This window comes from Heterodontus francisci, chromosome 8 (genome assembly GCF_036365525.1).
Source record: "Heterodontus francisci isolate sHetFra1 chromosome 8, sHetFra1.hap1, whole genome shotgun sequence".
NCBI classification, from domain to species: domain Eukaryota; kingdom Metazoa; phylum Chordata; class Chondrichthyes; order Heterodontiformes; family Heterodontidae; genus Heterodontus; species Heterodontus francisci.
In genome coordinates, this window is record NC_090378.1 from 82,637,550 (window position 1) to 82,651,551 (window position 14,002).

Genomic DNA, 14,002 nt, shown 5'->3' on the forward strand with positions numbered 1-14,002 from the left:
TCAGCCTTATCTTTTGCACTGATGTGTTGGGTTCCCCATCATTGAGAATGGGGATATTTGTGGAGCCACCTCATAATGTGACTTTCACGTTTACACTGGAGTAGTGTTTGAGTGGTAACTAATGTTTTTTTATTTCCAAAACAGAGGGTTGTGGTGATTGAAGATATTAAGAGATATAAATCCATATTGGAGCTGCCTAGTCAAACAAAGGAAAACTTAATGGAAGCATTACTAGAACTAAAGAAGAAAATACCATCGCAAGAAGTATTGCGCTCAACTAAAATAGGTAAAGATTGTAATTAGACAGTTCTTATTTTCAAGATTGTAATTTTGTTTCTGCTGAAATCTTTAAAATAATGACATTGGTGTAAATTATGTTTTTTTAACTTGCTAATTGCCTTACTAAAATTGTACTTCTGTTACTCATGCCTTTCGAATCCAATATTTTGAAGTGTGGATCGTTCCACAGTACCAGTAGGGAGATCAAAACTGGCTTAATGGATTTTCTATTACTGCTATTGTTGCCATCAATTGAGAAAAAAGTATAGTTTGAGGATAAAAACAGAAAGTGCTGGACCTACTCAGCAGGACTGGTAGCATCTATGGAGAGAGAAGCAGAGTTAACGTTTCAGGTCTGTGGCCTTTCATCAGAACTATAGTTTGGGAATGTTTCCAAATTTCTCACTCTTTTCACTCACCAAGGGAGATGTGTCCAAGTATTTTGTCTTTAATGGCTGCATATACAGGGACCTAAGTTACTGATATGAATATATGATGGTATTCTGCTTGTAGGTTATTCATCAGTGAGGCTACAGACTTATTCAAACCTCAATTGAAAATAGCACAAACTAGCAAATAATAAATACCAGAACAAATTTCTATGGATGCTGGATCTCTGAAATATAAGCAGAAAAATTTGGAACTACTGAGCAGGTCAGGCAGCATTTGTGGATTGCGAAGCAGAGTTAATGTTGCAGGTTGGGCAAGGTCTAAAGTAAACTGACCTGGAACAGTAACACTCTTTCTCTCTTCGCAGATGCTGCATGACCTGCTGAGTATTTCCAACATTTTCTTTTCATATAATAGAAGTGAGTTGCTTGGGTTTACAGCTTGACAGTTGCCTGTGGCCACAGTTTTGACAGTCTGAACTAAAGATGGAGAACAACTGCAAAATTCTTCGCCTGCTGGCCTAACTATTGGATGGCAAAACTGTTTATTGCAGAGAGTGGATGCCTAAAACAGTGTACGTTTCATATGTGGATGCCGGGCAATCAGTTGCACAAACACATTTAGTTGTGACCCTCACATGTCTAAAATTTCACACACTGTTATGGCCAGGTGGGAAATGGTGTGGGTGACTTCCACTTTTCACCTCTCAACTGACCTGCAGATTGTTTTATTTTGGAAAAACTAATGTTTTCGTCCCCCAGTGTTTTAAGGGTCAAATAAATAGACAAACGACAGGTTTTTGTATGGGTTTAAAAAAAGAAAGTTAACTATTTACTAAAAAAAAAATGTTCACCACCTCATCCATACATGCACACACACAAGAAGAGATAAAGAGTCGAGGAATTGTTGTAAAGAGAGTTCAGTTGGAAACTTTCTTGGTTTTCTGGGAGGAATTTCTTATAGCGTTGTAGACCTGAATGTTCCTTGTCTTGGAATTGAGGTGTCGGAGACTCCTTAGGTTAAAATGCAGTCCCAAGTTGGTGGTAGATGTCTCCCTCTCCCTACCCCCCATTCTCTCCCCCTCCCTGCTCCACTCGCACTCTTTTTCTACCCTCCCCCCCCCCCCCCCCCTTTCCTGGTTTCATAACATGCTGCAAAATTGCATGGTTGGAGTAAAAATTATATTCATAATTTGCTTAACTAGATCCTGGTCTCCATGCATCAATTCAGGTAGCATCAAGTGGAGAAGGTGAACCTCCGCTGAGCGAAAATTATAAGACTCAGAAGGAAGTGTAAGGGACCCGAGTGTACAGCTTAAGTCTTAAAAAAACAGGTAAACGGATGAAAAGAAATGAATCACTCAAAGTACTTGTGTGTCCAAGTTTGACGCATAGTGTAAACTCTCAAAATCTTCCAGCTATAACATGCTACTTGACTCTGAAAAGGTGATAAATATGTTGTGACCAATGCCGAATAAGATTGTTGTGGAGTTCCTTAATAGCTCACTGAAAGAGATAAAGCGAATTGCCTAGTGTGGGGGCTGAATCATGCATGTCAGCAAGATCCCAGGTTTGATCTTTGGTCTTAGATGAGTTTGTGGTTTGAGCCAGGGCAGCACAAGGGTGCTGTATTTGATATTGGTGTGTCTCTGCTGGATAGAAGTTCCTGTCATGGAAATCAACCCGGTTTCCAGTTAAAAAGATTTCTACATTCTGTCCTTTCAATTAGATTGTAGCAAAGTTACTCTGGTAGTTAAAAATTGAAGCCATGGTTGCTGCTTCTGTAATTTTCTTTTGTCTCCTTGAAGGTTTTCATTTTGAGAAAATTAATAGTGTGATCTTAATGCTACAGAAGATCCTATGGTTGAGATTGACTTAAGTGATCAATAGCTTATTTTTAATTAGTCAGTCATCCTTCTTAGCAGTAGCATCTTGCTTTAACTTGTGTTGATTTGAATCTCCCTCCTTGCGTTTCTTAGGGCACACTGTGAACAAGATGCGTAAAAATTCAGACCCCGAAGTGGCCAAGCTTGCTCAGGTCATTTACACAACGTGGAGAACCTTCATAAAAGAAAACAGAGAAAAGCAATCCATTGAGGTGCGATGTGATTCTAAAACAGAGTCTCTTAGGAGTAATGCTCGAAAACTGTTAACTGAAGCCTTGGAACTGGAGGTAATTTTTTTAAAAACTCTCTACACTGAAAGAAACTAAAGCCAAATTTCTATACATATATTTTAAATTGGAGGCTTTCCACATTTGTAAAAGAAAATGAGTCTACCAGAAAACCTTTTGACTTTTTATTTGAAAAAAAATTGCCAACATGAAAACTGTGTAGTCGGGTCTTGCTCCATTACAGCCCATTCATCAATGTGGGGAGTGGAGTAGTTCAGTTACACAGTGGCTGTATGGCCTCGCACTTCACACTAGCCCAAGGGCTACATAGCAGCCCCTGACTCCAGGGAAACAACAAGGTGGGATTTCTTTGTTCTTGGTGTCTGCGCAAGCCAGTATTTATTGACCATCCCTAGTTGCCCTGAAGACATTAAGAGTCAGGCATATAGTGTGTGACTGGTGTCAGCTGTGGATCAGTTAGGGGACCATTAGAATTGTGGTAACATTATTGGGCTAGTAATCCAGAGGCTTAGACTATTGCTCCAGAGATGTAATTTCAAATCCCACCACAGCAACTGGAAGAATTAAAATTCAATTAATTAATAAATCTGGAATAAAAAGCTCTTTTCAGTAATGGTGACCATGAAACTATTGGATTGTCGTAAAAAAAAAACCTCATCTGGTTCACTAATATCCTTCAGGGAAGGAAATCTGCCATCCTTACCCGTCTGGCCTACGTGTAACTCCAACCCATAGCAATGTTGACTCTTAACTATCCACTGAAATGGCCTAACAAGATACTCAGTTATATCAAACTACTACAGAAAAATTGACTAAGTATAAAACTGGATGGACCACCCGGCATTGACCTAAGCACCAATGCTGGGAAACGACAAAGGCACACCCTGCCAGGTTGACCCTGCAAAATCTTCCTCCCCTCAAAATCTGGAGACTTGCACCAAAAGTGGGAGAGCTGTCAAGCCTGCCTGACATTGTCATACACTCAAATCATACCTTACAGCCAAAGTCCCAGACTTTACCATCACCATCTCTGGGTATATCCCGTCCCACCAGAGGTGCCAGCACAATGGTATACAGTTAGGAGGGAGTGGTCCTGGGAGTCCTCAACACTGACTCTGGACCCCATCTAGTCTCATGGCATCAGGTCACACAAGGGCTAGGAAACCTACTGCTGATTGCCACCTACAGCCCTCCCTCAGCTGATAGATCAGTGCTGCTCCATGTTAAATACCACTTGGAAGAAGCACTGAGGGTGGCAACAGCATAGAATATACTCTGGGTGGGGGACTTCAAAATCCATCACCAAGAGTGGCTTGGTAGCACCACTATTGACCGAGCTTGCCAAGTCCTGAATAACCTATCTGCTGGACTGGGCTTGTGGCAGATGATAAGAGAACATTAGAACATTACAGCGCAGTACAGGCCCTTCGGCCCTCGATGTTGCGCCGACCTGTGAAACCATCTGACCTACACTATTCCATTTTCATCCATATGTCTATCCAATGACCACTTAAATGCCCTTAAAGTTGGCGAGTCTACTACTGTTGCAGGCAGGGCGTTCCACGCCCCTACTACTCTCTGAGTAAAGAAACTACCTCTGACATCTGTCCTATATCTATCACCCCTCAACTTAAAGCTATGTCCCCTCGTGTTTGCCATCACCATCCGAGGAAAAAGACTCTCACTATCCACCCTATCTAACCCTCTGATTATCTTATATGTCTCTATTAAGTCACCTCTCCTCCTCCTCCTCTCCAACGAAAACAACCTCAAGTCCCTCAGCCTTTCCTCGTAAGACCTTCCCTCCATACCAGGCAACATCCTAGTAAATCTCCTCTGCACCCTTTCCAAAGCTTCCACATCCTTCCTATAATGCGGTGACCAGAACTGCACGCTATACTCCAGGTGCGGCCTCACCAGAGTTTTGTACAGCTGCAGCATGACCTCGTGGCTCCGAAACTCGATCCCCCTACTAATAAAAGCTAACACACCATATGCCTTCCTAACAGCCCTATTAACCTGGGTAGCAACTTTCAGGGATTTATGTACCTGGACACCAAGATCTCTCTGCTCATCTACACTACCAAGAATCTTCCCATTAGCCCAGTACTCTGCATTCCTGTTACTCCTTCCAAAGTGAATCACCTCACACTTTTCCGCATTAAACTCCATTTGCCATCTCTCAGCCCAGCTCTGCAGCCTATCTATGTCCCTCTGTACCCTACAACATCCTTCGGCACTATCCACAACTCCACCGACCTTCGTATCATCCGCAAATTTACTAACCCACCCTTCTACACCCTCTTCCAGGTCATTTCTAAAAATGACAAACAGCAGTGGCCCCAAAACAGATCCTTGCGGTACACCACTAGTAACTAAACTCCAGGATGAACATTTGCCATCAACCACCACCCTCTGTCTTCTTTCAGCTAGCCAATTTCTGATCCAAAGCTCTAAATCACCTTCAACCCCATACTTCCATATTTTCTGCAATAGCCTACCGTGGGGAACCTTATCAAACGCCTTACTGAAATCCATATACACCACATCCACTGCTTTACCCTCATCCACCTGTTTGGTCACCTTCTCGAAAAACTCAATAAGGTTTGTGAGGCACGACCTACCCTTCACAAAACCGTGCTGACTATCGCTAATGAACTTATTCTTTTCAAGATGATTATAAATGCTATCTCTTATAACCTTTTCCAACATTTTACCCACAACCGAAGTAAGGCTCACAGGTCTATAATTACCAGGACTGTCTCTACTCCCCTTCTTGAACAAGGGGACAACATTTGCTATCCTCCAGTCTTCCAGCACTATTCCTGTCGACAATGACGACATAAAGATCAAGGACAAAGGCTCTGCAATCTCCTCCCTGGCTTCCCAGAAAATCCTAGGATAAATCCCATCTGGCCCAGGGGACTTATCTATTTTCACACTTTCCAAAATTGCTAACACCTCCTCCTTGTGAACCTCAATCCCATCTAGCCTAGTAGTCTGAATCTCAGTATTCTCGACAACATTTTCTTTCTCTACGGCGCAGTGGTTAGCACCGCAGCCTCACAGCTCCAGCGACCCGGGTTCAATTCTGGGTCCTGCCTGTGTGGAGTTTGCAAGTTCTCCCTGTGTCTGCGTGGGTTTTCTCCGGGTGCTCCGGTTTCCTCCCACAGCCAAAAGACTTGCAGGTTGATAGGTAAATTGGCCATTATAAATTGCAACTAGTATAGGTAGGTGGTAGGGGAATATAGGGACAGGTGAGGATGTGTTAGAAATATGGGATTAGTGTAGGATTAGTATAAATGGGAGGTTAATGGTCGGCACAGACTCGGTGGGCCGAAGGGCCTGTTTCAGTGCTGTATCTCTAAATCTACTGTAAATACTGACGAAAAATATTCATTTAACGCTTCCCCTATCTCCTCTGATTCCACACACAACTTCCCACTACTATCCTTGATTGGCCCTAATCTAACTCTAGTCATTCTTTTATTCCTGATATACCTATAGAAAGCCTTAGGATTTTCCTTGATCCTATCCGCCAATGGCTTCTCGTGTCCTCTCCTTGCTCTTCTTAGCTCTCCCTTTAGATCCTTCCTGGCTAGCTTGTAACTCTCAAGCGCCCTAACTGAGCCTTCACGTCTCATCCTAACATAAGCCGCCTTCTTCCTCTTGACAAGCGCTTCAACGTCTTTAGTAAACCACGGCTCCCTCACTCGACAACTTCCTCCCTGCCTGACAGGTACATACTTATCAAGGACACGCAGTAGCTGCTCCTTGAATAAGCTCCACATTTCGTTTGTGCCCATCCCCTGCAGTTTCCTTCCCCATCCTACGCATCCTAAATCTTGCCTAATCGCATCATAATTTCCTTTCCCCCAGCTATAATTCTTGCCCTGCGGTATATACCTGTCCCTGCCCATCGCTAAGGTAAACCTAACCGAATTGTGATCACTATCACCAAAGTGCTCACCTACATCTAAATCTAACACTTGGCCGGGTTCATTATCCAGTACCAAATCCAATGTGGCATCGCCCCTGGTTGGCCTGTCTACATACTGTGTCAGAAAACCCTCCTGCACACACTGGACAAAAACTGACCCATCTAAAGTACTCGAACTATAGTATTTCCAGTCAATATGTTGAAAGTTAAAGTCCCCCATAACAACTACCCTGTTACTCTCGCTCCTGTCGAGAATCATCTTCGCTATCCTTTCCTCTACATCTCTGGAACTATTCGGAGGTCTATAGAAAACTCCCAACAGGGTGACCTCTCCTCTCCTGTTTCTAACCTCGGCCCATACTACCTCAGTGGACGAGTCCTCAAACGTCCTTTCTGCCGCTGTAATACTCTCCTTGATTAACAATGCCACACCCCCCCCCCCTTTTACCATCTTCTCTGTTCTTACTGAAACATCTAAATCCCGGAACCTGCAACATCCATTCCTGCCCCTGCTCTACCCATGTCTCCGAAATGGCCACAACATCGAGATCCCAGGTACCAACCCATGCTGCAAGCTCACCCACCTTATTCCGGATGCTCCTGGCGTTGAAGTAGACACACTTTAAACCAAGTTCTTGCTTGCCAGTGCCCTCTTGCGTCCTTGTAACCTTATCCCTGACCTCACTACTCTCAACATCCTGTACACTGGAACTACAATTTAGGTTCCCATTCCCCTGCTGAATTAGTTTAAACCCCCCCCCAAAGAGCACTAGCAAATCTCCACCCCCCAGGATATTGGTACCCCTCTGGTTCAGGTGAAGACCATCCTGTTTGTAGAGGTCCCACCTACCCCAGAAAGAGCCCCAATTATCCAGGAAACCAAAACCCTCCCTCCTGCACCATCCCTGCAGCCACGTGTTCAACTCCTCTCTCTCCCTATTCCTCGCTTCGCTAGCACGTGGCACGAGCAACAACCCAGAGATAACAACTCTGTTTGTTCTCGCTCTAAGCTTCCACCCTAGCTCCCTGAATTTCTGCCTTAAATCCCCATCTCTCTTCCTACCTATGTCGTTGGTGCCTATGTGGACCACGACTTGGGGCTGCTCCCCCTCTCCCTTAAGGATCTCAAAAGAACATCAAAAAGAGTGAAAAACCTACTTGACCTCGTCCTCATCAATGTGTCTGTTGCAGATGCATCTGTCCATGACAGTATTGGTAGGAGTGAGCACCACACAGTCCTTGTAGAGACGAAATCCCATCTTCACACTAAGGATACCCTCCATCGTGTTGTGTGGCACTATCACTGTGCTAAGTGGGATAGATTCAGAACAGATCTAGCAGCTCAAAAGTGGGCATCCATGAGGTGCTGTGGGCCATCAAGCATAGCCAAATTATGTTCAACCGCAATCTGTAACCTCACGGCCCGGCATTTCCCACACCCTCCCACTACTAGCAAACCAGGGGACCAACCCTGGTTCAATGAGAAATGCCAGAGAGCATGCCAGCAGCAGCACCAAGCATACCTAAAAAATTATATGTCAACCTGGTACAACATAGGATTACATGCATGCAGAACAGTGGAGGTAGCATGCTATAGACAGAGCTAAACAATCGCACAACCAACAGATCAGATCAAAGCTGTGCAGTCCTGCCACATCCAGTCATGAATGACGATGGACAATTAAACAACTAACCAGAGGAGGAGGCTCCACAAACATACCCAGCTTCAATGATGGGGGAGCCCTGCACATCAGTGCAAAAGACAAGGCTGAAGCATTTGCAAGTATCTTCAGCCAGAATTCCAGAGTGGATGATCCATGTCGGCCTCCTCCTGAGGTTCCCAGCGTCACAGATGCCAATCTTCAGACAATTCGATTCACACCACGTGATATCAAGAAACGGCTGAAGGCACTACATGAAGCAAAGGTCCAGAAAACATCCTGGCTGTAGTACTGAAGACTTGTACTTCAGAATGGTGTTCTGAGCCGTGCTGTTCCAGTACAGTTACAACACTGCCATCTACCTGACAATGTGGAAAATTGTCCAAGTATGTCCTGTCCAGAAAAAGCAAATCCAATCTGCCCAGTTACCACCCCATCAGTCTACTCTCAATCATTAGCAAAGTGATGGCAGGTGTTATTGACACCTGCCATCAGGTGGCACTTATTCAGTTATAACCTTCTTGCCCGTGCTCAGTTTGGGTTCTGCCAGGGACACACTGCTCCAGACCTCATTACTGCCTTGGTCCAGACCTGGACAAAAGAGCTGATTTCCAGAGATGAGGTGAGAATGACTGCCCTTGACATCAAGGCAGCATTTAACGAAGTGTGGCATCAAGGAGCCCTAGCAAAATTGAAGTCAAAGGGAATTGGGGAAATCTTTCCACTGGTTGGAGTCTTACCTAGCGCAAAGGAAGATGGTTGGAGACCAATCATCTCAGTCCCAGGACAGGATAGTGTCCTAGGCCCAATCATCTTCAACTGCTTCATCAATGACCTTCCTTCCATCATAAGGTCAGAAGTGGCAATGTTCGCTGATGATTGCACAGTGTTCAGAACCATTCTCAACTCCTTAGATACCAAAGCAGTCCATACCCACATGTAGCAAGACCTGGACAAAATTCTGGCTTGGGCTGATAAGTGGCAAGTTAACATTTGTCTGCAAGGGCCGGGCAATGACCATCTCCAACAAGAGAGAATCTGATAGTCACCCCTTGACATTACCTTCGCTGAATCCCCCACCGTCAACATCCTGGGGGTTACCACTGACCAGAAAATTTTCTGGACCAGCCATATAAATACTGTGACTACAAGAGCAGGTCAGAGGCTGAGAATTCTGTGGTAACTCATTCCTGACTCCCCAAAACCTGTCCCCCATCTACAAGGCACAAGTCTGGAGTATGTCGGAATACTGTCCACTTGCCTGGATGATTGCGGCTCCAACAACACTCAAGAAGCTCGACGCCTTCCAGGACAAAGCATCCCGCTAGATTGGCACCCCACCTTAAACATTCAGTCTCCATCAGTACAGAGTGGCAGCACTGTGTACCAACTACAAATTACACTTCAGTAACTCTCCAAGGCTCTTCCAGCAGCACCTTTCAAACCTGTAATCTCTACCACCTAGAAGAACAAGGGCTGCAGACGCATGGCAGCACGACTGCCTACAAGCTCACCTCCAATACTCTCACCATCCTGACTTGGAACTATATCACCATTCCCTCACTGTCACTGGGCCAAAATCCTGAAGCTTCCTCCCAACAGCATTGTGGGTGTACCTACACCACATGGACTGAAGTGGTTCCAGAATGTGGCTCACCACCACCTTCTCAAGGGCAATTAGGGATGGGCAATAAATGCTGGCCTTGCCAGCGATGCCCACATCCCATGAATGAATTAATTTTTAAAAACACTTTCTCCCCTGATTCACAAGGTTGGGGTTCAAGTCCCACTCCAGGATTTGAGCATAAAAATCAAAACTGACCCTCCATTGCAGTACTAAGAGTGTGCTGCATTATTGGGGGTGCAGTCTTTCTGATGAGACTTTAAACTGAGGCCCTGTCTGCCCTCAGGTGGATGTAAAAGATCTCTTGGCATTTTTTTTGAAGAAGAGCAGGGGAGTTATCCCTGGTGTTCTAGCCAATATCTATCCCTTAATCAACATCGCAAAAACAAATTATCTAGGTACATGCATTGCTGTGTACATATTGGCTGCCAGATTTCCTACACTTCAAAAGTACTTCATTGGCTGTAAAGTGCTTTGGGTGATAGATTCTTGATAAGCAAGGGGTGAAAGCTTTTTGGGGGTAGGCGGGAATGTGGAGTTGAGGTTACAATCAGATCAGCCATGATCTTATGGAATGGTGGAGCAGGCTTGCAGGGCAGAGTGGCCTATTCCTGCTCCTAATTCATATGTTCATATGGGACATCTGATAGTTTTGAATGGCACTATATATATATATATATATATATATATATATATATATATATATAGAAATCTTTCTTTTTTGAGTCACATGTGGGCCGGATCAGGTAAGGATGGCAGATTCCCTTCCCTGAAAGGCATTGGTTGAACCAGTTCGATTTTTACAACAATCCAGCAGTTTCCATGGTCATTTCCCAGTTTGTAGTATAGGTTCTGGAAGTTGGATGAGTCCAGAGCAGTCCTTGGGCCAATCAAGTCACCTCCTTGTTTTTTTTTGCAATAAACATCCCAAGAGATTGCTTGTAATTGGGGTCATTAAAGCAGCCTGTGAAGGAGGGAGGAAAACTCTAATCAGAATGAGCATGTCTTCTATACCACTGCTTTTTTTTTAAAAAAAGGCATAGTCACTTTTGACATGTATAAATAGACTTGCTTTGTTGTATAACTTATAGTCATCTACTGTCCTGCAGAACCTTTCAATGAGTTTCACTGTTTGCAATCACTATTTCAGGGCACTTTGTGTGGATATGTTGCTTTCAGCATTTAAAGCCAAATTATTAGTTTGTACAGGTCTTGCATATTTTTACCACTATCTACTATAAATTAATCTGTTTAATTATATTTTTATAGCATGATCACCCTCTGATTGAAAACATAGAGCGTGAGATTTTCCATCAGTGTTCTCGCCTGATCAACATTTCCTACCGACGAACAGTGCGAGCGCTGGTCTTTACTTTAAAACATAAGTCTGAAACCCGAGAACAAGTTAAAACCTACAGATTCCCAGTGAAGCAGCTTGTTGAAAACCATAAGAAATGATGATTCATTATGGGTTTATAGAAGTTCTGTAATTGTGAACTTATAGAACTGCTGTGGCCTTTTTTATTTAAACTGTAAATTTTATTTTTGAAGGAATCTGAGTCAAATGTGAACCTTATTAATAAATTCCTGGTGTTTGTACAGAGCTGCTGGAGCATTCTTTTGGTCTGATTGTGACTGCTGTAAAAGCAACATTGCATTGACATTCTGTGCAGCAAAGTAAAATAGGGTTCATAGGAACATAGGATGTATTTGTTCCAAAAACAAGAAATGCTGGAATCACTCAGCAGGTCTGGCAGCATCTGTGGAAAGAGAAGCAGAGTTAACGTTTCGGGTCAGTGACCCTTCTTCGGAACTGTTCCGAAGAAGGGTCACTGACCCGAAACGTTAACTCTGCTTCTCTTTCCACAGATGCTGCCAGACCTGCTGAGTGATTCCAGCATTTCTTGTTTTTGTTTCAGATTTCCAGCATCCGCAGTATTTTGCTTTTATTTTAGGATGTATTTGTTCCATCTGTAAAATGCAAAGGAATCCATACAACTGATGATAGAGAAATGAGAATAGCAGTGTACCCAATATTTTTAGGAAATGGGAAGTATGTGGGTGTGTTATATATAAAAATATATTTTTTTATATATAATCACTGTCCATAATTGGATGATGACATAAGGTTGACAACAAATGTAAAACTTACTCTTCTGGGGTCTCCTGAGGGAATCTCGTTGAGTCAGCGATAATTAGTTGGACAGATGAAACTGATTGTTTTGATACACCAACTGTCCTACATTACGTTGTATTTGACTGAACTTGTTCTGTCACATCTTTAAGAACAGAAGAATCAGGCTGCCCATGATGCTGCAAAGGTATAATCATGCTTTCTAAGGCATGCAAACCAGTTAGGTTTCAGTTTTTTTTTATCACCAGACTGTACTGAATTTGTTTACTTTAGCTGGGTCTCTGGTGAAATCAGTACAAATAGCCACAAAACACCTGGGTTACGAAAGGAAAATGTTAGCCAAGATTCCATCACCAAACTCTGAACCCCTGACTGGAAAGTGTGCATATATGCACTGTTGTATTAGGACAGGATTAGACTGAGCTGCAATGTCCTACATGCATGGATGTGGCACCATATCCATATATTTTTAGGGGAGGAGAGAACAGGAAAAGGTCGCTAGTTCCAAAAAGCTCATCATCTTTTTGCAGAATAACCCCACCTACCTACCTTCCCATATCCCTCAATCTATTTGCTCCAAAACATATGTACAGTAATTGCTGTAATCAGTTGTAAGGCTCGTCCCCCTGTACTGGTACAGGAATGGATGTGACAAAATATTCTGTGAATCTATTGAGACAAAATCAGAACAGGTTATTAAGTTTTACTCAAACTAAAGCAATTAACCCGGCAGCGATTTACAGTCTAACACGGGCTATATATACTTCTCATATTCGGTCTGGATGGGGGAGTGCACATCTTCTGCAGCTTTCGTTCTTCAAACATCTCTTCTCCTTTGTCTTGTTTCTGGTTCTTCTCCTCCATACTGGACCTAATCGAAAGGGTCTCTCTTATTCTGTCTCGTATCCAACTATTGTCCTGAAGAATCCAATTGTAATCAGACCCATGCCCATCAGCACATAACCATTGCCTTTCTTGACCAACCAAGGGGTGAGTTCAAATGGACTGCATAGCCTGAGCATGAGTACACATACTCCACCACAACCTCTCCATGCATCATTGTCTCAGCATTCCATTATCTCAGTCTGTTATGTTCCAGTAGTCACTTATCTCTAGCAGCCCCCAGAACATTGTGTTTTCTGCTTGCACAAGCCTTTGTCGTTATACCGACACAGGTAGTTTAAAGCTTGACATTACTTTCCATAAATTCTCTACTTCGATATTAGTTTATAGTATGTCCTGCTTCTACATTTTCTACCCTACTATACTAGAGAGAATGCTTTAACAATCAGTGTCAGTAATCTTACAAACTCTCTGCCTTGGGGGGGAAGATATCCTTATTGACCCCTCATCAATTATTTTTTGTAGTATTTATTCCCTGGCAGTTTTTAGCTGATTAATATGATACCACTTCATGCATTTACAGCTCTTTTCCCTGAAAACTGGATCAAATAGACTGTGGCACTGAAATGGTCCACTATTGTATATGGTCCTTTCCGTTTAGATTCAAAAGCATGTTCCTTTATGCCATAATTTAGGACCATAACTGTATCCCCCACTTGATATTTAAATAGTCTCAATCGCTTGTCAAAATATTTCTTGATCTGCTTCTTTAACTTCCCCAGCCTATCTGCTACAAATTGATTCAGCTGGTTGGTATATTCTATCATCTGCTCCAACCACCTTGGACTACATGATCCCGGTAACAGAGGGTTTATGCATGGCAGTATTAGGAGGCCAGAGGTTCTTGTCAGCCGACCAGTCGTGGCTTGATAGGGTGATATTCCTATTGTTTTGTGTGAGGTCGAGTTGATCACCATTAAACAAATCGGTAGCATACT

At 43.3% G+C, this 14,002-nt stretch overlaps 1 protein-coding gene across 1 annotated transcript in view; it reads left to right on the plus strand.

Moving 5' to 3' along the window:
* The window catches only part of tceanc2 (transcription elongation factor A (SII) N-terminal and central domain containing 2), a 33,535-nt gene extending 21,904 nt beyond the window's left edge, over positions 1–11,631 (plus strand). The window contains exons 2-4 of the mRNA XM_068037534.1: positions 145–286; positions 2,648–2,841; positions 11,297–11,631. Coding sequence (XP_067893635.1) covers positions 145–286; positions 2,648–2,841; positions 11,297–11,485 — 525 coding nt within the window. The 3' untranslated portion in view covers positions 11,486–11,631. The remainder of the gene's footprint in view (positions 1–144; positions 287–2,647; positions 2,842–11,296) is intronic.
* The last annotated feature ends 2,371 nt before the right edge of the window (positions 11,632–14,002 follow it).